This window comes from Limulus polyphemus, unplaced genomic scaffold (genome assembly GCF_000517525.1).
Source record: "Limulus polyphemus unplaced genomic scaffold, Limulus_polyphemus-2.1.2 Scaffold16, whole genome shotgun sequence".
In the NCBI taxonomy this organism is placed as follows: Eukaryota; Metazoa; Arthropoda; class Merostomata; order Xiphosura; family Limulidae; genus Limulus; species Limulus polyphemus.
The window spans coordinates 1,842,358-1,869,393 of NW_013665626.1; the positions used below are offsets into that span (position 1 = coordinate 1,842,358).

The window sequence follows — 27,036 nt, forward strand, 5'->3', positions numbered from 1 at the left end:
TATATATATATATATATATATTCAAAATATCAAAAACGTTTTAGACTTTTAACGTCTTTGAGGCTTTGTCAATTCTTCTACCCTCTAAATTGAAAATGAGTTTCCTTGATGAATGGATGATGAATCAGTTCAGAACAGGTGTAGAGTTATCAAATTCTGGATGTAAAAGTATATTGCTTGCAGGTATGTGTTTTGCAGTTCTTGGAAGCTATTTTTGGGAAGATGGTTGAATAACTCGTACTTGCTGGTAATCATGCAAATCATATGAATAATGGTTTAACAGACCTAGATCTAAGCCTAAGTTAAATTAAAACGTCAATCTGGCCTTTTGAGTTGGATGTGTTATATGAATAAAGTTAGCCTTTCTGTAGTTTTATGTTATTTATACTTTAGAAAATGGACTTTTATTTATAACAATAAAACTACGTTTCGCCTATAGTTCTAATTCATTAGCAATACCGGTGTTGGCAGTTAAATCCTAAAACTGTAAAGTAATAAAGCTACAGCATGTGAATTCTGACAGGCTTGCACGTATTTAACTTAGACCTAACTGTTACGCTTAGGCCTATTAGTATTACATATTCTAGTTATAGCTGAGTTCCATAAAGATTAACTAAATATTAACCACCCTTTTTCAGGCTTGAAATCGAGCGAAAGGCAGCCACTCCAGAGACATAGAAAAAAAAAAAGTTGCTTAACATTAGATCAAATAGGATAATCATGGAAAAGTTAACCCAAAATTTACTTTTACATTTTTTGGCTTTTAACGAAATTGTAATTACGGCATCCTTCAGAAATTTAATTGATTACAGCATAAATTGATACAAGTTAGGTACATAGTTTTTTATCATATCATTACGGGTTGTATTATCAATATTTCAATTTAGATGTTAGTTAGAGGGTGCGTGACGTTAAGTCTTAGCATAGGTAGAACATTCAAGATTAGAGTGATCGAGAGACTTTGCGAAATGTCTTGAAACAAAACTACAGATATAAATATGAGAGCATGGCCAGGTGGTTAGGGCGCTCGACATGCAATCTGAGGGTCGCGGGTTCGAATCTCCGTCCCACCAAACATGCTCGTCCTTTCAGCCGTGGGGGCATTATAATGTGACGGTAAATCCCACTATTCGTTGGTAAAAGAGTAGACCAAGAGTTGGCGGTGGATGGTGATGACTAGCTGCCTTCCCTCTAGTCTTATACTGTTAAATTAGGGACGGCTAGCGCAGATAGCTCTCGTGTAGCTTTGCGCGAAATTCAAAAACAAACAAACAAACAATAAATATGAGTATACAGCTAGTATAGGAGTTGTGAACAGTGAATAAATATGAAAAATCAGTTGTTCTTTAAGCAATTGTAGTGAAGTATTTGGATCAGTGTTAGTTATCGCGTATATTCAGGTACAAGATCGTTTGGCCTTGAAATTGTACTATAGGTAGCTCATTTTTACGTTAGTGTGGTATTATTAGTTAGGTATTTTCGTTTGAGTGTTTTTGTGTGTTTGTTTGACAGCAAAGCTACATTGAGCTATTTGCTGTGTGCACTGTAAGTCTTTGGAGTTAGTGCTGTCCTTCTGGAGGACATTTTCGTTTGAATATCATATGTAAACTTATGTCTATAACAAGATATATCAGTATACATGTGAAGACAGCTTGTAGAAATCTTAAGGAAGAAATAAATTAATTTGTTATTTGTAATTAAGCACAAAGCTACACAATGGGCTATCTATGCTCTGCCCACCACGGGTATCGAAACCCGGTTTCTAGCATTGTAAGTCCTTGTTATTGTTACATGGACTAAACTTCGGATTATTTTCAACAAATAATTTAAAATAATCTGCACAAGGAAAGAATGGTGTTAAAACATTTGTGTCAGAAGTGGGATTATTCTGGTAAAAATAAAATAGAACACTGAGTAAACTTTAACTTTCAAGATGGTCTCATGTGGCAATATTGCAGATTTATTGGAGTTAATGAAACAGTTAAAAGAAAGTTAAGAAAATTGAGACAAGAAATAGCTAGAAAGAGATAGAAAAATCAAAAAGACCCAGAGGTAAAGTACGGAATTTTAAGAGGGGGAGTTGCAAAAAGAAATGACTGTTTAAAGAAGAATTAAAAGTAAAAATAAATTTGATTGATGAAACTATTGGAGTAGTAAATAGAGATTATAACAACAAGATTATAGAACCACGGAAAGATTTAAAGAAAGACACCATTGAGGTAGAAAAGAATGTTATTGACAGAATAAAAAGTCTGGAAATGAATTATTAAATGTAAAGATTAAACCAGCCACATCTCTTTCAGCATGGGCTAAGGAGTTCCAACTAGAACACCATCTACTAAAGAATACAAAATAGGAGAACTTACAACCTATTACACCTTCCTGGACTATTTCAGTCATATACATATGCTGAATGAATAAAGAAAGAATTATGTTTCTCATTTTCTCACAGTCAGCAATACCCACAACTTTAATATCATCCACAAATCTAAATAATTTATTGACCATTCTTTCATTTATGTCACTGATGTAAATCAAAAAGAGAAAAGGTCCTAATGCTGAGCCCCAAGGTACCCCACCCATAGCATTATTTCAGTTTGACAAAACTATTTATAACAACACTCTGCTTTCTTCAATCTATCCACTGAGCCAACCTATCTCTCACACCTACAGAGATAACTTGTTTTATGTGGTGGTGCCTTATCAAATGCTTTCTGAAAATCCAGATACACCAAATCCACTCCCGTACCTTCATCTATATAAGCACTAGCCTCTTCAAAGAATGTCAAAAGATTAATTAGGTCAGATTTTCCTCTAGTGAAGCCATGCTAAGTGGCCTTAAATGGCATATTAAGTTTGAACGATGGGGCCTTGACTATCCAAAAAATTTCAAACTTTTTTAAATGACTATGCAAATATCTTTTATCAGACTTTCAATAGGCCTATAATAACTGGGACCTTTATCATTCTTTAAGTTTTCCAATTTTTGCTCAGAATTAATGTGATCATATTATTCAATCTTGTTGCCATCTAGAAATTGTTCAAAATGAAGAATATTGCTTACATCTTCATTAGTAAACATAATTTAACAACCCAGCCATCATCAGTAAATAGCCTTCCTGTGTCATTCCCCAAAGGCTCAACTTCCATTTTAACATTTTGCTTACCCTTAATGTATTTAATGAAATCCTTACTGTTAGTTTTTTAGCCAACCTTTTTCATACACTTTTTTTAATTTCCAATTTTCCATTTGACCAACTCTGTTGATCTTCTGTAATTCTTTTAAATCTCCCATTATTGCAGTCAACTTAAAATTGTATTTATAATACTTTTCTCTAACATGATTCTTTATACCTTTTATGAGCCAACCTGGGTTTTTTACTTGTATTCAACCTTTTTTGTCTGTAAGGATCATGCTTATCTTGACTATTTAAGAGTTAAAATCTTTTTTTTTTACATTTGATCAGTATCTCCAACTTATTCAGTTGCTCAGTTTACAGTTGTTAATTCTTGTCTCATTTCTTCAAAATTAGCTTTTTTTGAATTCTGGAAACAAAATCTCATTATTCCTTATTTCCCTATGCAACAAAACATCAAATCTATATTGGGCACCTGTATGTTCCTCAATCGTAACCCTATCAACCATTTCTTTGTTAGAAATTAACAATAAATCTAAATTAGCATTATTCATAGTAGGTTCCATAACCAATTGCTGAAGAAAATAATCTTGAACAGTTTCTAAAACCTTTCTCATGATTTGACTTTAACATTTCCCAGTCTATATTTCTCTGATTAAAATCGTCAATAATTATTTTTTATCACAATAAAAATATCCCAACTGCTTTCATTCATAGGCCTAGGCCTACATATGCATAAGTCAATATTTATTATAAACTATTTATACTGAATAACAATGGAGTTGTAAATAAATTTAAATAAAGTTTTGTTAATGCTACAAACAAAGACTTAATTAAAGCCATAGAACATCAATGCACTTTTTTCTCTCTATATTGTATAATGAAGTACGTACTTTTCTGTTCAGTGAATTTTTTATGGAAGGATGGCTTACAAATCGCAGCATATGTTATTTTATACTATTCTTATTATTGTTCCCTATGTTGTGTTTCCATACACAGTTTTACATAGGTTGTATATTAAATTCATATTACCAGTTATATTTGTACTTTTAAATATTACTTTCTTTATTTGAGCCCTTAGAGTTTTCTGAGAAGGAAAGTGTATAATAGCATTTCAACCACACAATGTATGCCATATTCATTGCTGACAAAGTGTTTTGCTGAATGCCAGAACTCATCGGGCTAGCTTGGATACAACAATAATAGTATTAGCCATTTGTAACAATAGAATGGTGATGCAGAATTCAACAAAAGTTGAAATGTGTTATAAAAAATAAAATTTTTGTGAAGGAACAAATCACAATGTCGAAGTGAACATACTTGTTCCTTGAAAATTTCCATTTTATTGAGAACCCTGAGCTTGAAAATCCTTCACAGGCAATGAGATGTCTGGCATTATATTTGTAACAGTATTGACTGGAATTGTCTAATTTCACAGGAAGCCTGTCACCTGCCATGTTTGTTCTCAAAGTTGAGAACCACTGCCTTAGCCCATTGAAACAATACTATGGTGATGCAGGATTATGCAATAAATTGGAATTTATTATAAAAACAGAAGATGCTTTATTTTTATAATTTGTAACCAGAAATAATTTACAAAACAATAATATGACATAGTCAACAAAGAAACAGATTTTGACATAAAAAATGAAAAGTCATTTCTGGAAATTGTGACTGTCAGATTTTCATTTTGCAAATTTATAATGAAAGCCACAAATCATAAATTAATTTTTTTATTTCACTCTCGGGTACCTAGTCAGCCACTTTCTTAAGTATTGAGTTTAAAAACCAATTTCATCATTCATAATTATTCATTAAAGTCGGTGTAAACTTTTTTACTAGTTTTTATATTAACTGTTTATTGACTATAATTGACAGAACAAGAGCAGTGTTTGCATATATATTTTTTTATCATTATAAAAAATGAAAAAATAGTTGTGAATATATTGTTGAGGAAATCTTATTTGTTCATTGTAAATGGCTTTCATTGTTTAACTGTGGATTTTTTTCAGAGAAACTGCTGAATAGTTCAGGACGAGAACTTAGGCGAGCATTATTTTCCCTGAAGCAAATTTTTCAAGTAAGTCATCAGATAATGCATGATTTTTCTAAAAACACCTGTGTAAACTTATAAAATGGATATATTTATTACAGATTAATAAATTATAATAGTAGTTGTACATACATTAATTAACACTTCAATCGTCACAATATTAGATGCAGATGGATACTTTGCTAACAGTACCAGTGGGTTTCAGTCCAATGGAAGCTTACATGACCGATTTTGTTCCCCTGTGACGAGATTTTGCCACAGATCTTTGGGTTATGTGGGTATTATCTGAGAGACTTGTCATACACTTCCTTTCTCCTCTCCATTATCTCAGATACCCATATCTTTTCCATTGCCTTGGGTACAGAATCCTATCTCTCAGAAAGCCAGCAAACCTTTACCTCATCCTTCTCCAGGTTTTTATTCCAGACTGTTTGTGGTACCCAAGAAAACTGGGGACTGGTGGCTTGTGATTGATCTATCATGCATCAATCAATTTTTGGTTCTGTCCCACTTTACCATGAAGTCTTTTCTCACCCTCTGGTGAGCTTTTTCTCCAGATCTGTGGATGACTAAAGTAGAAGTCTCGAATGCTTATCTGCATATTCCTATATCTCCTCAGTCTAGGTGCTATGTTAGGTTGTTCATCATGGGGTAGGGTATAAATTTTGCACCCTACCTTTTGGGCTTGCTTTGATCCCATATGTTTTTTGTCGAGTGTTTAAGGCTTTTGCCTGACATATGCATGTTGAGAATGGTGCTTACATCATTACATGGATGACTGGCTTCTGATAGCTCATTCTGAATGGGAGTCCATTCATCACACTCATCTGTTGCTTTTTGAGACAGTTCGGGAAGTCCTTCCTTATACCTATCCAATATCTCATCCACTTGGGTGTATTTTTTCAACACTCATCTCCTCTTTGACTTCATTCAATGGAGCTTTTAGTTCTCCATGCCCTTACTCTATTACTGCTCACGAGGTACTATCACTTTTGGGTATGTTATCTTCTATGGAAACCCTTATCCCCTTAGGTTGAGTGCATATGAGGTCTCTTCAGTGGACTGTGCACAACCAATGGAATCTTGCACAGGATTCCTTAGATGCTCCTATTTCCCTTCCTCCTCTTCATCTGTATTTACATAACTTTGTGGATGCTTATGTCCACAGCTGGGGGCATGGGTTGATCAGCAGGAAGCTTCAGGTCAGTGGTCTCTGGCCAAGAGCTCTTACTAAATCAACATTCTGATATATATTCAATGATGTGGCCATACATAATGCTTTGGATAATTTTTTTCATCATTCCAGGAACTGTCTGGTCCTGATCCATTCTAACAATTCTACGGTGGTAGCTTATATCAATCATCAAGACAGCACCTGTTCTTGTTCCCCTTGTAGTCGAACCTTGGATCTTCTTTTTGGGGCCCACGTGCTCACTATTCGTCTCCTTGCATGTCATGTTCTGGGTGCATTCAACTTTGTCACGGATTTGTCACAGGACAAAATTTATCCAACGGAGTGGTCTCTTGATCCTCATGTTTTTCAGTGGCTATGTCTTTGGTGGGGTACTCCTCACCTGGTTGTGTTTGCCATATTCTTCATTACAAAATTACCTCTGTTTTGGTTGACAGTTCCTCATCCACTTACACTGGCTGTTGATGCACTCAGCCATGATTGGACCAACAAATACTTTATGTGTATTCTCCCATCTGTCTCCTTCCCACATCCTTTTACTCTCATCCACATTACTGTCATCAAAGGATTGAGATTCTTTTATCAGATGGTTTGGATCCTTATCCACAAGTCCAAAACCAGGAATAACCTCTATACAAAATTCACCCAAATTGCAGAAACACCAGCTTCATGGAACAAATTTATTTCTCCTTTCAACTACATCACTTCACAAAATAAATAAAACCCACTTCAACAACCACCTTGAGCATTTTATGTTGTCCTTCTCCCCCCACTTTCTTTTTCAGGTTACTGACTGGAATGAACAATGGACTACAAGTGTTTTTGTATAAATATGTGGAATTGTTATATATAATGTGTTTAAATTGTTAGAGTTTCACAGCCATATGTTTGGTATTGAATAATGTCTACTGGTACCTGGTTTGTATTTATAGAATGTTATCTGTTGTGTATAATTGTCATTTACAGGCAGTAAACTATGGTTTTGGTTTTGTGTCGTTAATGGGATGAGGTGCTTTGGCCCTCAGGGACGATGTCGGCTGTCTGGTGTCACTGCTTGTTACCCATTGATTGTGTATGTCTGACCTGAAGCTTCATTTCAATCTCACTACAACAACAAGAAAACAAACACTCTTTCTGTCTTCTTCTCAGCTTTTTCCTCTCACTTGACCACGGCAAGTCATTAAAGCATAATCAAAATTCCTTGGAAGCCACAGCTTTAACTACCACAATCTCTAAAATTATAGACAAACAATCAAAGGGGTGAAGAGAAATAACTTTAATTTCTGACCACCCTTGGGTTATTAAACTTAAATACCTACCACAATTGGATTGGATTGATTGGATTATATCTAATCATTGTTCTCACCCTTTTGTATGTGCTCTTCCCATCATCTGCCCATGTTTGCAACACCTTTTTATACCATGGGTACAGAAGTGGTGCAGTCTTCCACATATGATCATCTACACTGAGGATCTCCTTTTTCAAGTGTTCTTTGGATGCTTCTGAAGGATGCTTTTTTCTTTCCCTTGCTCTGGTCTTCCCATCAATTCAATGTGGGATTCTAGCTATCTATATCTGTGAGAAGAGGTAATGAACTGTCTCGGATTTTATAATTTTCCTATACTGAAAATATATTCCAATAGGTACTTACCTCCTTTCACACTTCCCACCCTTCCTCCCCATTGAAAACCATTGTTTCAATTTTTTGCCAAAACTCGAAGTGATAGTTCCAAAATCAAATAGAGGGAGCCACATGCATCAGTAGGATGTGTCGCACTCCTATTGGTAGAGAGTTGTTGCTTGATGATTTAAATGCGAGACACAGTTGAACCACGTTGATAGTGTGGTATGTGAGAGCACAAAGCTTGTGGCATGCAAAAACATTTTGCATATAGAGGGAAGCACTGAACGAGAATAGCTATATCTGTGAGAGAAAGTAACTATCTATCTAAAATACAGTTTCAGGGGAAGAAAATTATAACATTTAAGCTATAAAATTTCAGGTGTGAACTTGGGCATCAATAAAATCATATTTTGGTTCAATTTATGAACTTGTGAAATGGTTTGTCTGATGATGTGGTGTTATCAGTTTGAAGTTTTTAAAGCTTTTGTGGTAACTGTATGTGAAGAGCTACATTTCATATGTTTTTTGTTGTATGATGAGTGGCTTTAATGAGTCAGGTTACACATCTAACAAATAATTACATATGTTAGTTATATTAAATATTTTGTATTAAACAGTTGTACTATAAAGCTGGAGCTATACAAGTATTTCATGTGGGTTAACTACTTTGTTTTGTTCCCTCAGAATTATATGAGTGTCGATCTAACTTTTAAATATTTTTAAAGGAATTTTATCAGAGAAATGAGAACCTTTCAAAACCCATTACTGTGTATTAGACATCCTTTAACTTTGTGTGATAAATAGTATTCATATTATTTTGTTTTCTATAAAGCTTTATACATTTTGTAATGTTTCATATTAACCTAGGATGATAAAGATCTGGTACATGAATTTGTCCAGAATGATGGTTTGGCATGTCTTATCAAGGTGGGGTCTGAAGCAGACCAAAATTATCAAAACTATATTCTACGAGGTGAGTAAAGAGACTTTGAGAATTAATTATTGTATTGGATTGAGCCTTAAATTATCTTCTTGGGGTATTGAATAAGTTAGATGCCAGAACTGGAATGTATAAGTATGGTAATTTTGAATTTTGTAGCAAAATGTATTTCCTGAGGAATGAAAAAAACGTAACAAATTTAGGAAACATTAAAAAATTAGCAACATTTAGGATCTTGCAACAAAACATTCATCACAGAATTTTAACTTTAACATAAAATTTTATGAAAGACATATTATGAGACAGTTGGAGTTGAGATTTATCTGCCTGAGATCTTGTGCTTTGTTACTAAGTAGAGCATATCTTAAAACATCATCTTATATCTAGAAATCAATTAATTTATGGTCGAATACCATCTTCTTACTCAACATTTTTTTAAAGGAGATGACATTCTAATTCGTTGCTTAAGTGCTGAAGACAATACTGTCAGTACTGTTGTGCAAGAACATTTAGGTTTTATCTTAATAAAATGAATTTTGAGCATCCAAGTAAATAATGAATTAGTATCCATGTAAATAGTTAGTCTGAAGAATTTGTGAAAGAAAATTATTTGACTTATTTCTAAGTGGCAAATTTAATTTTATTCAGAGAAAATCTTCATTGCATATTTAAGCACTCTGAAGTTAGAATTTCACTTTTTCACAATTCAAGTCTGTCCTTTAAAAAATATTAGAAATGTTAATAGATTTTCATAAACAAAAAAAAACATTAGACTTTTGAAGAATGTTTGAAACATGAGTGATACTCAGTGAGGAAACTATGAAAAGTGTGGTCTGGGATTATCATCGATTAGTATAAAGGAACCATCAATATCACATCATGTTGGCATACAATGTTAAAAGATGTTGTTCCTATATCTAAGAGCACTCATTTAGCTACTTTACAAGATATAGAGGTCTGTATTACCATTGATGGAGGTGCCAGCCCAGACCAATATTTCACTACCTCAAAAGGTTCTACTTTCACAAGTACAGCATTTCAAAAACAATTTGTTACATATTCACAAGAACCAAACATGTTGGTAATCACTTAAACTAAACCTTGAATCATTGCCCCAATTGAGGTGTTTCTTTGACCACCTTCTCCTCTCTGCACAATGAGACTGACTAATTGAACACAAACTGTAGGTCCTATAGAATAAATCCCAATCCTATGAAGTCAATTCATAACAGTTGTGGCAGATAATTGAACACCAGAGGCTAAATGCAGCTGTTTGGAAATAGCCAGTGCTATTACCCTTTTATGTCTCCTGACCAATAAAGATATGTAGCAGTTCTAGTCACTATTGTGACTGAAGGGCAACCTATCCTAAGTCTCACAGAACTAGTTACCATGTCTAGAAACCATATACACATCTGATTCACTATGCTAGGTGATACTCCAAACCATGATGCAGCTTGTCTGTAACTTTTTTCTGCTTAAGTCTTCCAATTGTTCTACACATTAAAATGTCCTCTAGATGTGATCTACTACCCATGTTTATTGAAAAACGTTATTCAGCTGGTTCAAATTAAGGCGAGTTTAGCTTGGGACATTATAAGGTCAAAATTGAGATTCCCTATTTTTTTACCTATATGGAATATTTGCATATTTTTACAAGATTCCTTAACCAGGTAATATGCAAGTATCATTTCAAACATCATTCAATTACAACTTCATTTTTCCCATTTTTTTCATTTTTCCTTTTGGAAATGAGAGCTGTTCCTTAGGTTTTTATGATGTATGTATATCATATAAGAATAGGCAATTACTGATAGTAATGAAATAACATTTACTGTGAACTAAGCATTCTTGTAGCATTTATCCATTATGTTTGCAAGTTCTAGGAAGTTATAGTCAGTTTATAACACCTTCGCAACTAAAAATGAATAATTATAGGCATAATTTTTACCTTAGTCTGTTATGTGTTAACTGTGTGTGTGTTCAAGGTATGTAAGAAGGTGATTTTATTTTATCATTTAATTAACTAATTTTCACTTCAGATTGCAAAAACTGTACTTAGTTAAGTGATATTATGTTTACAATGATACATTATTTGAATATATCATTACTTGAAAATAAGATATACCAAAAATATAGAAACGAAAACATTGACACTATTAATTACAGCTTATATTTTCAAAATATTCAAGATATAGACTTGATCATACTTAACTTTCAAGTCAATATTATATTTATTCAATATGGAGTTTGCTGAACCTACTCATAATTTATTAATAAACACAATATCTAAGGTAGCAACCCATTAGAGGTATCATTCATGTAGAAATCTCACTTTGAGTTTTTGGTTGTTACGAATAAAATTTTGAATTCCATTTTTTTAAATTAACTTTGACAGCTTTGGGCCAGGTGATGCTATATGTAGATGGTATGAATGGAGTTATTGAACACAATGAAACAATTCAATGGCTATATTCACTCATCAGTTCTAAGGTAAGAACAAGATGACTTTAAAGAAAATAATGAGTTCTGTTATTTATTGTGTACTACTATAATTACACATATTATTTTTATGAATTAGATTTTTATGGACCAATACATAATGTTTTGATCTATTTGTTGGTTTTTATTTTACTGTATTTACATAAGCGGTTAAGAGTATTCAGATGAAAGATGTTTCTGTTTTGTATATTTAATCTTGTAATGAAGTATATAGGTTAAAAACATTTTTCTTGGGGTTGAAGTCCAGGTAACTATTGATTAAAGCACCAAGTGCACTTAGTGACTAAATATAATTACATCTGTAATTGCAAGGTGGTGGATTAAACCACTGAGTTGAATAACACAAGTGGTGGTGTTGATCATGATGAGAACATCCTTTGAAATCAGTGGGAGAGAATTTGCCAGGAACAAAGTGGATCGTTGTTTGCTTGGGTTTGAAGCTCTTGGTACCATGCAATGTGAACTGTGGTTCTTGAGTTCAAGTCCTAGTCAGAGTAAATTGCTTTTCACCAGTGATTAATCATTATAAATATTAATTCAATTATTATTATTATTTTAACTTGCTGTAATAACCTAAGGTTATCATTAACTGTTTGAATTGGCAGAAATATGTCCAAAGAGTATGCTAAGCATATTTGCATTGGATGTATATTAAGGTAATTATGTTCAGTTTCTCTATTGAAATTAAATGCATATACATTTAAATAAGCATATTAAGACAGATGTTTTTATTATGTATTAATTGGTCTTATATTCTTTGGAAAACTAGATATTTGGCTCAAAATAAATAAATAAAACTGTGTTTCTGAAAATATCTTGAATTGTTGAATTCAGATTTCAAAAATTTTCAAATTTATTTTACATTCTATTACTTTAATTTCAAGAAAAAGTTATTTTTACTTCTATCTTACATATGGAAACAAGTACAAACTAAATTGGAATTTTAAGACTTGAAAAAATAAAATTTTAAAACCCATTCTGTATTAACATCACAAGTAGAAAAATATACCATGTTCTGTGAAGAATATAATAAAACTAAAGATAAAAGAGGAATGTTAAACTTCATATAATTTCTACTGACATGATAGCTATAAAATGCTAGATAACCATTCTGCATTTTTCTTCCAGAATCACTTAGACCATATGCAGTAGTAATTGCTATCTGTATGGATAATTATTCTGAGAAAACTGTGTGTTTTAAGTGTTATTTCATTTAAACTATTTTTTATTTTAGTAAAATTATTGAAATCACACAAAATGAACATTTTGTGTTTTAATTAATTAGTTAAATATATTAATACCTTATTATTACTTACAAAAACATTAACAATTTTAGTATACTAGTGCTCTATTATAGTTTTAAATGTTTCTCAATCTCATTGAGGATTCTTAGGATAACTAAAAAAAATGTAAGAAATACTTTGCAAAGCTTTCCAAATCACCAACTATGTTTTGTTGTGTAGTTTAATTTTAGAGCCTGTTTATTGAATTTAAGCTAGTAAAGCATTATTCAGATTAATTTTGTAAATAAAAGAAGAAAAGGTAAAAATCCTCCGATAGTTTTTTCAAAAAAATTAAATTTTAATATTTGTGTGTTTATTTTTGTATGCCATGCATATAGGAACTACACATTATAACTTCAACATTTGCAATTTAATAATTCTTAATTCTCAGGAATAAAAACACTAATTAAATGAGTGATTACTTTCATAGGTATAGCTTTACATTGTTTATAAGTGGCATTGTTTTTCTTTCTATGTTAAATAACTTACTCTTAGGCAGGGATGAAATTCTCAAAAGAAAAAAAAATAGAGGTTATCAGCTGGGTGAAGTGGACCTGTTTTTGAAAAAGAAAAAACAGTCTATGTATAAACATAAAAAATGACAAAGCAGCTCAAATAAGTCCCGGTACTAGTACTGGCAGAATTTCACCCCTGATCTTAGGTAACAAGTTTGTCAATTTTAATCATTCTTAATTGGTCTCAAAGTCACAATAATTTAAAATCAACAGTTATTTAGTGTTGTTTTTTTTTATTGTGTAGATTTCTTAATGACAATTTGTTTCTTTTCAATTTGCATAATTTATGAGTATGTCTATATTCTAGTAAACTTTAGCTAATTTTATTGAGCACACATATCTTGAATCTTTGTAGCTAGCTAACTAGTTATTAGATACTCAAAAGAATGTATATTTATGAGTCCAGTCATGTTATTAGCAATGACAAACATTGCATGTCTTATAAATTCTTTAGATACGCAGGACTTTTATTTCTATATATTGGTTTACCATTATTGAAAAGCAATACGTAAAAATGTAAAACAGGATTATTAGTCAAAAGTTCACAACTTAATAGTAACTATCAAAAATAAAAGTTATTCCAGCAATATGAAATCATTTTCAGTAGCAGTGTCAAACTAACTGTTGTATTCTATATTACTACATGCATATTTTATATATCTTATTTGATATATCTTATTTGATGTAGAACATTGAGGATGAGTACTGCAATATTTCGACAGCATAGATTTTATTGAGCTCTCTTAGTGCATTTATTATGTGTACGTAATATGGGATATCATTTTAAGGCATGTTTTAAAATTGGATGTAATGTATTAAAATGTTAACAATTCAGTAAAACTAATTCCAGTAAAACCTTTGTAAATTTAAATATAAATGCTTATGTTTTGTTTTTCATTTGTTAATGACTTTTAAATAATTATGTTTGTATCAAATGTTCTTAATATGTTGTGTGTGTGTGTATATATATATATGTATCAAATTTCTTAACATTGTTATTTTAGTATCGTCTTGTTGTCAAGACAGCTTTGAAACTGCTATTAGTTTTTGTTGAATACACTGAGATGAACAGTCAACTTCTTCTAAATGCTGTTACTACAGTGGACATAGATAAGAGTAAGTCATCAACATTGCTATATCTACAGGTATTACACTTATGGAAGAACATTAAAATTAATAAAATGTATTTGGTATATAACATTTGAAACAGACTGTAAAGTATAGCTTTAAACTCAGATCTTTATCTCTTCCCTGCTGTGTGACACTTATTACTACTACATATTGAATTTCTAGCTATAATCAATTATAACTCAGAGCAGTTAGTTAATTAAAAAGATCATAACAATTTAGTATAGAAAATTTCAGAAATAATAGTAACTCCTCCCAACTTGAAGTCTTTTTTTGTAGCATGCAGTTCAAACTTACTTGTAAATGATGGTGACATTTAACGTACAACTTGAAAAATTGATGGTGTATGATAATTCTCTTTATTTCTAAGCAAAATGAGTCTTTGTATTAGTTAGAGTAAGGAGTTGTTTGCTTGAACTAAGCCCTGAAAACTTAGTTGTTATAACACTAGCCTCAAAGCATTAGTGTGAGTTAAGAGTGTTGACCTCAAGTGCCGATCAGGTCAGATTCATTATTTTATATTATGATTTGTTTGTTTGTGAAAAACAATTTTTAAAAAATCAGTTTCATTTAAAAACATTTCTTTTACACAAGAGTATCAGTTTAATTCTCTGGTTCTCCAGACTTAAAAATTTGTATTTTTATACTTTAGACACCAAAGCATGGTCCAACATTATAAATCTATTGAATGACAGAGATTCGGCTGACATGGAGCTTCTAGTTTTTGCTATGACACTAATAAATAAGGTAAGGAAAACTTCAGTTGACATAAATGAGAATCAGTAATTTGTCATTACATGTTGATAATGCAAAACTCATGTAAGTTTTGGAAAGTTTTAAAATTGTATAGTGATTTCCAGGTTTTAATAGTGTCTCTAAAGTGAAATTTCTGGAGAAATAAAATCTGGCATCTGGAAAATATGTTTCCAGTTTTAATAATGGTTTTTGTAGTTTATCAATTAGCATTTTATTTTTCTCACAAATCTAAAATACATGCTTTTTGATACTGAAGTTTCCAAATGTTGGACCCTTTTTGTGCACTGATTTGAAGAAGTTGATGTGTAGAGTAATAAAACATTGCATCAAATGGATCTTGTGACAAATACAAAAAAAAATAATTAAAAATTCCTGAAAATTTATGTCACCAGTGAAAGTTTACAGAAATCTTCAAAAACTATCAGAAAATTTTGTGCAATTAACAAACTGAAAGAATTGTATGCAACATTAAAAATTAGTTCACATCCAGATATTCAGTCCTATATGAACAGTAAAAAGTACTTTGTTAAAAAGTATAGTAAAATTTAATAATAACACCACAACTATAGCAACAAACATTTTAATTGACCATTTTTGGAATTCATAGATTCTTTCATCAATAAAGAAAAAACTTAGATTACTATTTAGGATTGGGAGCTCATTTGTAATTGTTAAATTTTCTTTAACTAAAGGTTAATTTTTGGATAAATCTGAGGTAAGAAAGTGAAAATTTTTATGGAAATAAGCTGGTTATTATTTTCATTTCTCACATATATCAGAGAACATGTATATTTTGACCAGTTCTCTTGGATAAACCTTTGCTATGACTGTAGTGTTTTTGTATATTGTTAAACAATAATTCCTGCCTGATGAATCTGTAGCAAAGTTACTTCTCAGGACATCATTAAGGCATCTACTTGTCTGAAATGTGCCATGCTTTGCCTGACATGTAATGTTTTGATCCTGTTTTATTGACTAAGAAACTAAGTGAACAGCAAAAAATCTGAGAAAACTGGTGTTATGCAAAGAGTTAAAGAAATTGAAAGAGGCATACCTTGGCATCATAAAAACTACTCTTACAAGAAATAGTCAGTGCTAATGAAAGACAGTTCTGCAGTTTCAAACCATTAAAAACAAAATTAGGCTCTTCATAGAGTACATGGATGAGAACAAAGATTCTGCTAAATTGTGGGATGTCACAAAGTTAATCATGATATTATTTCATGGCCTTTTAAAGCTTATGTGGAACAAGGATTCTCAGTAAACAAAGAACTTATTATGGTATACATGAATGTTAAATTAAAATGTACATTTTAATGTTTTACATGTTTAGATTACAAAATTCATATATGAACATTTATCAGACACTGGTGGTATAACAAATATGCCTGGAAGTTATTAATTCTCAGTAATAATACTCTTTATAGTTCACATTGTCTCTTTGTTGGCTTTGTGAACCTCCTTTAAGGATTTATAACTATAACTTTAAAGAAATATTTATGTCCCTGTTTTATGACAGAAACTTCTTTTAATACATGGATTTCAAATTAATCAAAAAAAAATTATTCTAATAGGTTGAAGAAGGAATATTACATGTTAAATATTGTAGAGTCTACAAGATATTAGCATAGTTTGCATAATCTTACTAAATTATATATATCTAAGACTTTTTTTTCATTAGATATAAGATGGTGTCTTTTTTTTAGATAGTTAAACAGACAATACTTTTACATTAATTGTCACAGGTTAACACTAACTGGACTCAAATGCACAAAGTAAATATGGTGATAATATTCACCTGTTAGCTAGTTAGAAATGTCGTTAGTGTTTGGCTTATTTTATTTTTTAATATTATATTCTTTATTCACATGAGCTTTGGTATTCAATGAAATGGATGTGATAGACATAGTTATTGGAAAAACTATAAGTAACTGAATAAAGTATGTAGTGTTAAAAAATACAATAAGCCTAATACTTTTATCTTATTAGAAATAAAACAATAGTTAGGAATGATATTCAAATAAACATATGATATGAAGTAATGAAAGTTTTCTTTTGTTTGCTTCTTAAATTCATTTACTTACCTAATTGTACATAGTTAGCATTGCAATATATGTATTAGACATGAACAACAATTTTTCAAAGAAAACATTATGTAATTTATAGTATTTATATGTTTGGTATGTTTTTAAAGCACGGTGAATTAACAGTTGTACAGAGTCTTCTGGTTCATTTATACAGACTATCAATGGAATTCCTGATCAAGACACATACTATGATGTTGTGGACTCTCTGGAAGAACAAGGGATGGAGAGAATTATACAATATTACATGTCTAAACAAGGCACAGATCTAGACTTGCTGCAGCAGTTTCAAATATATGAGGTAGCATCAACAAAATTCTGATAAATACATATTTATAACTTATAATTTGTCATGTCTGGTTTCTTTTTATATTTGTCTAAGTGTCACAACAGATACTTCTGATAACTCTTCAGCTTCTTAAATGGTAAAAGATCCATCTGCAAAAACATTGCTAAAGAAGTGAAATGTCTTACTATAGGGTTTGTTTTCAGCTGCATGAGAACAGCTGAAGTTGTTTCATAAGTTTTGAGGAATACCTTGGGTTCCCTCATCAAAGTTATTTCACAACAGGCAACTTAAATTAGAATAAGAAAGGACCATAGATGATTATAAATTTTAAAAATAAAAAAAATGTATCACCAGGCTCTTATCACTCAATACTTGTATGAATTATGTTTTTTACTCTGTTATAACACATAATGTACATTATAAAATCATTCAATACATTCAATCACAATAACTATAATTGAATACAATATTTTTTCATTCATACAGTAATTATATCATATTACACTTGCCAATTTCGCTAAGTAAGATATTCAAATGGTTCTTAAATACTGGAAATGAAGTTGTTTCTCTTTGTTAGGACTCCAATCATTAGGAGGAAGAACCTTAACAGTATTTTGAAAATATGTGGTACAGAAATGTTGCTGATGCTATAAATTTTGACTCTGTTTAAAATAATCATGTATTTCATTATTGACAATACAAGTACTTGAAAATTGGTAATAATCCTTTTAAATATTCAACCATAAAATATTTAAGTTTCATTTTAAATATTAACTTCAATGGCAGTATTTCTGTATGTAAATATAACTGATTGGAGTGAAGCTGCTATCCTGTAGCACAAGTCCCCTGGAGGGACAGCTGTGAGTTTACAGACTTGTACGTTAAAATCCAAAGTGTGATTCCTTACAGTGGACACAGCAGATAGCTTACTGTGGCTTTGCTCTAAAACAAACCTGTTGCACAGAAGTTTAACCATTTATTGTATAACCGAAAGTTTGTTTACTAAAATAGAACATAACCAAAGAGCAATATAAATCTTTAAATGATAAAATAAGTAAGATACCTGTGATTCTCACTGTCTCTTGCAATTTTACCTGTGATAATTGTTATATGTATATATGCATCTGAATTAAAGTCATTTCCAGAAATTTAACCTCAGAAACATGTTCCATTGCTTTACTTTACAATTATACAATAAATACCTTATCTAATATTTTTGCCTTGGCTTAAAAATAATTAGTATTAAATTTTAACTATTTATTGAAAATTTATTAGAATGGAACCATTTAGCTAGCTTTTTCTGTTTTTATTAATAGCTTTACAATAATTATCATACATTTGTGTGATAAATTTTAGGTATTTAATGATGAAAACAGAGAAAGTCAGGTTTTAAATTTAAAATTTTCTAAGGATGAAATGTAGGGATGTTAAGTGTAAGTTTATCATTCAATATTAATGCATTATGTTAAAAAAAAGTGTTTAATTCTCTCTAGCCTAGTAAGATCACTTGCTTAATGGAGCTTTAAATCATGATATGTGTGAATATCAACTTGATATAATGCACCAAAAATGTTTGTGTATTAAAAATAAGCTGTCAAATTTTTTTTGGTTAAATATTTAAGAAATAAATTATGGTTTGTTTTGGTGCTAATCAGTGTTCATTGTATTATCTGAGATAAAACCTAAGCATATTTAATATCATTTTTTCGTTATTTGCAGGCTGTTCTGAGACATGAAGATGGAGAGTATGATGGTAAAATGTTACCAGTTGATCATCGACTGATTAGGTAAGTATTAACATCTTGTTATTGTAAATTAATGTTTTAGAATGCTCTTAATAGCAATACTTATTTGACTAAGTTGTATGCATTTACATCACAACAAAATTATTGAGAGAAATAACAAAAATGTTTTTTTTTAATTAGATCTTTTTTGGTGTCTTTCACTGAGTTTTTTGTATAAGATAATGCTAGAAATTTACAAAATGGCAGTTGTATGTGAATCATGTTACTGAAATTAATAAGAATTAGATATAAGAACTTCATGGATGGTAATTTGGAAATACAAGTAAGTCCTTTTACTGCATAGTTGATACATATTTGTGTTGAGAGTTTTTTATTTTCTTGTAACAAAATTATTTTCTGTTTACTCATTCATATGTATATGGAAGAAACAAAGAAATCTAAATATAAACATATATTCTAATGCATATTTTGAGTAAAAGTTTATTTAGTATACTTCTCTGACAATTTTGCTTGATATTTTAATTACTGAAATTTTTTAACTAGTGCTTTAAGGTAAGCATTTTTGTCAAGTGTTTAAATTTTTTTTCTGTCCACAGACAAGTTCCACGTAGTAGAAAATCTTATCCTGATGACAATGATAGAAGAAAAAGTCGGAGACATTCTGTAAGCAACTACCCATCTGCTCCTCAGCATAAATCCCAAAGTCCTTCCATCCCTAAAACTACAGAAGAGCCATTCAGCCAGTGGAGGAGAAGGTATTCTTATCTTGTGTATATTTTTGTCCAGTTATGCAAAATTAGTGAAAGATAAAAATGATGCATTTACTCTTCTTCTTCTTTAACTGTCCCTCAGTATATTTTTTCATGTGTCATATCTTATATGCATAATTTCACTAGTTATCTAAACATATTATATGTTTCATATTTGTGTTTTATTTTCTAATTCATAGTATTGTGTGGAATATTTGTATCAAGGTAATACATTTATCATTGTTCTCTATTTATTTGTTGACTGTAGGGAACAAAATGAAAATGCAGAGTCAATGAAAAAACAGGACACAAACCAAGGGTCATTGCAGTTAAATGGTACATGTTATCCCAATAAACCAGGTGTGCTACTTTTTTACATTAAGATTCCATAATTTTTGTTTAATTAGAAAATCTGAAGTATCTAAAGAAATACATTACAATTGTATTATAAAAAAATTATTGTAAAATATATTTTAAACATAATGAAAATACAAAAGCTTTTATATACTTTTATTGTTTGCTATACTACCTACAACTGTTCTACATATTTAATCAGAAGGAAAAGATATAGCTGTAAATGCTAAATGTGGTATAAAACATGTTACTCATTATACATACAAAGAAAAGTTTTGAAGAACCTATTAATAGTTATTTAAATTCCTTAGACATTTTGCTGAGATGGGAAGTAAATTGTGAAGCAAAAAATAGTTAATCAGAAATATGTAATAGCATACCATAAAAAGAATATTTGTGAGTATATTCTTCCCATCTTATTTACTACCTTAAGAGAGTTTTGGAACCATCAGACCCTAAGAGTATAATATAATTTGGAATTATGCAATCACTGATAGAGATGCTTTTGGTGTCATATATAAATACTATTCCTCTTATAAGTCTAAGAGTAAGAAAATAATTTTTGATTAAATTAAATTTTAAAACTTTTTCAATCACTAACTTAAATTTTAAAGAACTAAAAGTTAAATGTGAATTACAGTAATTGAATAATGTTATTGGAGTTTATTGTAATAAAATTGTTGCATGCTTTATTTTTTGTAATTGCACGAATCAAAAATTTTTTATATCAGTTTAAAGAAATGAACTAGTCTTTTACAGAATTATAATAGTATCAAAAGAATGAAGTATTTATTTAGGTGCCACAGCTGGGTTTCAGATCTTGGCTTTCATTTTCAAAGCTGTAGACGTTTACATGTGAGTTGTGATACACAATATTTGGTACATCTCCAAAAATCATTTAGATACCATCCTCATGTAAAAAGGCTATGATGACATGCTTTATGTAGGTGTTCGTGTGCATATGTACATTTTCAGATACATCACTGCCTACTAAGTAAATTGTGACAGTACAGAAAAATGTCTGTAACTTCATTGTATGTCATATTATCTGTCCAACACAAACTCAAAACAGAATAACTAAGTAGAAATCTTTAGCTTTTAATAAAATGTTAAAGTTCTGTCATTGAATCAGTTTGTTTTTATAGCAGCAAAAAGGTAAACAGTATTAATGAAAGTTGTGGTTTTTTAGTCTAGTAAACTTGCTGTTGATTTTAGTACAGTTCTCATTTTGTTAAGTTTGTTAGACTGACAATATAAGATAATATACATTTACAAAACAAATTAACAACCTTAGCCACTGGTAAAATGAATAACATTTACCCTAGTTATAACATTAAAAAAAAGTTCAAAATGCATTTTGTTTAACTATGTAAGTAGCTCTATTTTAACTTTGTCTTTAGATTTTTATGTAAAAGTATGAATTATAGCTATGGAACTTAGGTTTACAGATGTTACGAATACTTTCTTTGTTTAAGACACTGAAAACTAGATATTTGATTCACATGATATTTTATCACGCTAACAGATGTAAATGGGATAACTCCTGCTTTAAGAAGACGTAGAGAACGAGATGCCCGTAATCGGTCCCTCATCAAAGAACAGGAAGAAAATGGGAAGGGAGTTGTATATCAACGAACAGATAGTATGTCTTCAACAGGAAGCATAGATTCTGTTGGAAGCTTTGATAAACCTACTGTAATTCCCACAGAAAAATCTGAAAAATGTATGTATATTCAAAAATAAATTGAGAAATTTATTGAATTAATTACTATGCTTTGTTTTTATTAAATTCATATGTTTTCAGTTGTAAGTGAGGCAAAAATCTAAATTTTGTTTACTCTTATTAGTAAGAGCTTTTTAGTGAAAATAAAGAAGAGTGTATAATACATGAACCACACTATATCTTCTTACATATGTTATATCAAGTGTCACATAGACCTTTTGGCCAATACCGGGTCTCTGCTGGCTGGGAATGGCAGAAACAGTGGTTGGCATGCTATATACATAACAGAAAATACCTTAAAATCCTTAAAGTATGTGAAAAATTATCATGAAAGCAAAAATATTTCATAGGGAATTTTATGAGAAACTGAAATAGAGAATTTTTTAAAATTCAGAATATTTTTTTTTTACATTTACCACCATTGTAAATTATAATTAGTGTAATAATATTTCTCACACATATAATGTATTTTTAATTAATGAAATTTATAAACAAAGCTAAACAGAAAATGTTTTATGATTCTTTTATTTCTAGCTTCTTTAGTTGAACGGCAAAGATTTCGTTTTGAAAATCGAATAGAAGATGAAAATCGGAAAAATCACCAGCTTTCACGGATGCACTCTAGAGAAGAGCCCAAGATAAAACAAGAAGAAGTGAAAACTCCAAATCAGCTAATAAAACAAAATAGCCACACTGATGTTCCTCAAGAGAAGCATGGGTCTACTCCTTATACAAGGAATGATACTAATAAGAAGTCATGGATGCTTTCAATGATGTATGGGAAGAGCCAGGAGGAAGACAACAAACCAGTGACTCCCGACACTTCTCCCACTAGTCCTACCAATCAGGTGGTTCGTCCTCCAACTTTAGTGAAGCAAGAAGAAGGACCTTCAAGGCCACAGATTATTAAAGAAGGGAGTGTACATGATATGCAAGAAAAATTTAAAGAAAGGCAAGATACAAATCTTCGCCTTCCTGCATCTGAGAATCGTTCTAGACTTGGTGATACAAGTGGTATCATAAGTAGAGCAAAAGAAGGACTTGCTGCCAGTACTCGCTTAGAAAATCGACTTATTCCTTTAACTCCTCAGAAAAGTAACTCTTCAATTCCTGAGCTTCGAAAATCTGAAAGTGGATTACAGTGGGATCAGTTAGTTAAGACAATCAGCAGACCACTTTTAATCAACGATTTAGACTTTACAGATCTAAAAGATGAAGATGAAGTTGACATTTTAAAGACTACAGTACCACTTAATGGTGGACCTCCTCTTCTTCCCCTTCCTGGAGGTGGTTCTGAACCTCCCCCTCCACCACCTATAGGTATGGCTCCTTCTTTACCACCTGGCTGTGGTCCTCCACCACCACCTCCACCACTTGGAATACCACCTCCTCCTCCTCCTTGTCTTTCACAACCACCTTCTTTTATGGGGAGCTCTAGATATGGTTCTCAGGCTCCTGCACCACCTCTGTGGTCTAGACAGGCACAACAACAAAGGCAACAAAATCAGAAACAAGAACAACAAAAAACAATTCCAAAGAATAAAAAAACTGTAAAGCTTTTCTGGAAAGAAGTAAAATCTGATCCAATTCTAGTGAGCAAACTCTCAAATAAAAAGACAATATGGGATGAAATAAAACCTACAACAGTAGATACACAGAAACTGGAACACCTTTTCGAAAGCAGAGCTAAAGAAATAGTGAATTGGGTAAGAAACTACTCCCTGAATGTTATTTAATAGTAGTGCTGAAAAGTTATTCATTTTTTAAATACTCTCAAATGCTAAATTAATTATATATTGAATCTTCAGTGATTTCTGTTTGTAAAATCTCAAGTAATCTTATTTTACCTTTTTTATTAGTTGCACTAAAAAAGTTCTTTCAGCAATAGAATTTGTTCTTATCTGTTATGTGCTGTTGTGTGGATAACCTTATGAAAGAAATATTTTAGGTTTCATCTTTAAATTGTCTTTTACACAAAAGTCAAGTTCATTCTGTAATAAAAACTAAATCTTAAAGTTTAATATCATGGTAAATTTAACTGAATGTATACTTTAACTAAAGCATGCATGGCTTTGAAATTGTTATTAAATGATTAATTATTGCCTTTGCTGATACTACTAAGTGATCCAACTGCATGTAGCAGATTGACTTTATTTGATTTCACTAAAATAAATGCATTGCAACAGTTATGACTTAAAGCTGATTAAGAGTTCTGCACAATTAATATTCTCTAATACAACTGATTTTCTTCTCTTGCTCCTTGTTGCTGCCGTTCTTTGTGGTTGATTTATGGTTTGACCTACATCCTGTATATTCAGGAGGTAAGTAAGTATATGTCAAAGCAGAAACAATAGTCTTAACTTAACCTAGTGTTTTTTATAACATTTTTCTTTTGTTCAAATCAAATATTGTAAATAATATACATAAATAATTGTATTGACTTGTTAATAAAACAAAAATTTTAAATTTACTGTTTAATATATTTTTATTTTTGATAGTCATTTATAATCACTGTATAGATTTTTTTTTAATAAAAATGTTTTTAAATCAATAATTAACCCCTTTTCTATGCAAAGTTAGTCAGTATTAGCCTAGTAATACACTAAAAGTGTACGAAAAAATAAACATTGTATTTAATAGTAACTCCAAAATCAGTTCCTGATATTAACATCATTTGAAAGTGTCAAATTAAGTGCTGTTAGTAGTACCCACATAATTTGATAACCCCGCCTCCCCATCCCTATCTTGGCCAATCATCTTCACACATTGACTAAAAAAAAGGCTTGTTCAGGATACTTAAGTTAAATAATATGAATAAAAAAAAGTGAAAATTTTCAGTTAAGTTTAACCAAGTGGCAAGTCAGTTGTTACCTCACCCTTGGGTTGACAGCAAGATTTCTTGTTGGGAAAGTAAATTATATTTCACTGGCATTTGTTTTACTCTGAATATTATATAAATTAGCATCAACTATAAGCATTTCCTGGAATTGATAAAAAATTATGTGGTGACAACTTATTGATAAGGTAAATGTTATTTGATCTCTACTAAGAAGGACTTGCTGAAAACACATATCATATGTCTAATATTTATTAGTACTAGTTGTATAATTTTTTATATGTTTTTATAACTTTGAAGCACCAGATGCCAAATGCTACTGTGGGAAACATTTTTTTTTTTTAAGATTCTACTTGTCCTTTTTCAATGTACAGTCAACTTTAAATTAAGAAATTTATAAATAATGTAAAACAAATCACAGTTGCTGGTAGTTTCTTCAGTGTTTTATTAATATGCTAGAATTAAAAGCATCAAGTAAAGCTTTTGAATGGTTAAGATATTATTAAAACATTTATATCATTGCCTTTAAAAAAAGTATAAATATTTTACATTTACCTTAGCTAATAATTAGTTATTTTACACAGAAAAACCAAGAGGGTAAGAAAAATGAGATTGTGATATTAGATCCCAAAAGATCAAATGCTATCAATATTGGAATGACCAAATTACCTCCACCAAGGACAATCAAGACAGCAATTTTGAAGATGGACAGCACTATTATGAACAGGGAAGGAATAGAGGTAGGAGTTAAAGTATAATTAACAGAAGCCACTAATAGTAAAAGGTTTGTCTGCTTTTTATTTTTATATTTGTTAGAACACTAGAATTCATTGGAATATTTTATATCCTTGCCAACCATATAACATAACATAATGTTTTGGGACAACATGGGACCTATTGGTTCATCTTGGCTGTTCCACCCTCTAAACTAAATTAAAATAGTTAAAAAAAATTATTAAATCCAGCCCTTATCAAGCTTTTTCTTACACTCATTTAAAATTATTGCTTCTACAACATCTGAAGGCAGCCCATTCCAAAGGCCAACCATCCTGTTAAAAAAATGAAACTGTCTTAGCTGAAGATGACTCCTACCTTGCCAAAATTTGTATTTGTGTCCCCTAGTCCTACTATTCTCACTGTTAAATATGAAAAAGATGATGCATCAACACAATTAATTCCCTTTACAATCTTAAACACCTCAATCAGATCCCCCCTAGCTCATCTTTTTTCAAGAGAAAACAATTTGAAAGGTTTCAGCCTCTCCTCGTATGACAACCCCTCCATCCCAGCTACCATTCTAGTAACATTTCTCTGAACCCTTTCCAACAATTTAATGTTTTTACTAAGGTAAGGAGCCCAAGACTGAACACAATATTCCAAATGTACAATGAAAGTATAACCTCTTTAGACTTGTATTCAATATTTCTGTAGGTACAACCTAAAATCCTATTTGCCCTTCCACTAGCAACAGCACACTGCTTGGATGGCTTTAGAGACTGATCAACTATTACACCAAGATCCCTTTCCTTCATAACACTATTAAGGTTATTCCCATCGAAATTATACTTGTAATTCAAATTATGATACCCCACATGCATTGTCTTGCATTTATTGTAATTAAAACCTATTTCCCATTTGTTTGCCCAAGTAACTAAATGATCTAAATCCTTTTGTGAATCAGCAGCATCCTCTTCACATCTAGCAACACCCAAGACCTTAATATCATCTGCAAATTTAAGTAATTTATTGACTATTCCTTCATCTATATCATTGATGTAAATCAAAAAGAGCAAAGTTTTTTTAAGACTGAGCCCTGAGGTACCCCACTTGTAACATTAATCCAGTTTGACTGAACTCCACTTGTAACAACCCCTCTGCTTTCTTCCATCCAGCCAATCTTCTATCTTCTATCCAATTTGCTAACTTATCCCATAGAGCTAATTTTTTCACAAGTCTTTTATGTAGCACCTTGTCAAATGCTTTCTGGAAATCCAGATACACCAAATCTACACCCTTACCCTCATCTATATAAGCAGTAACCTTTTTAAAGAATGTTAAAAGATTTGTGAGGCAAGATTTTCCCTTAGTGAAACCATGTTGACTATCCAATAAAATTCTAAACTTT

At 31.0% G+C, this 27,036-nt stretch overlaps 1 protein-coding gene across 1 annotated transcript in view; it reads left to right on the plus strand.

The window, feature by feature from the left end:
• Nucleotides 1-27,036, plus strand: part of LOC106457482 (FH1/FH2 domain-containing protein 3-like) — a 115,645-nt gene that overhangs the window by 64,778 nt on the left and 23,831 nt on the right. Inside the window, exons 4-15 of the mRNA XM_013916905.2 lie at nt 5,150-5,217; nt 8,875-8,980; nt 11,346-11,440; nt 14,252-14,363; nt 15,028-15,122; nt 17,373-17,516; nt 19,224-19,291; nt 19,846-20,004; nt 20,267-20,358; nt 21,878-22,075; nt 22,610-23,781; nt 25,496-25,651. Of these exons, the coding sequence (XP_013772359.1) occupies nt 5,150-5,217; nt 8,875-8,980; nt 11,346-11,440; nt 14,252-14,363; nt 15,028-15,122; nt 17,373-17,516; nt 19,224-19,291; nt 19,846-20,004; nt 20,267-20,358; nt 21,878-22,075; nt 22,610-23,781; nt 25,496-25,651 (2,465 nt within the window). The remainder of the gene's footprint in view (nt 1-5,149; nt 5,218-8,874; nt 8,981-11,345; nt 11,441-14,251; nt 14,364-15,027; nt 15,123-17,372; nt 17,517-19,223; nt 19,292-19,845; nt 20,005-20,266; nt 20,359-21,877; nt 22,076-22,609; nt 23,782-25,495; nt 25,652-27,036) is intronic.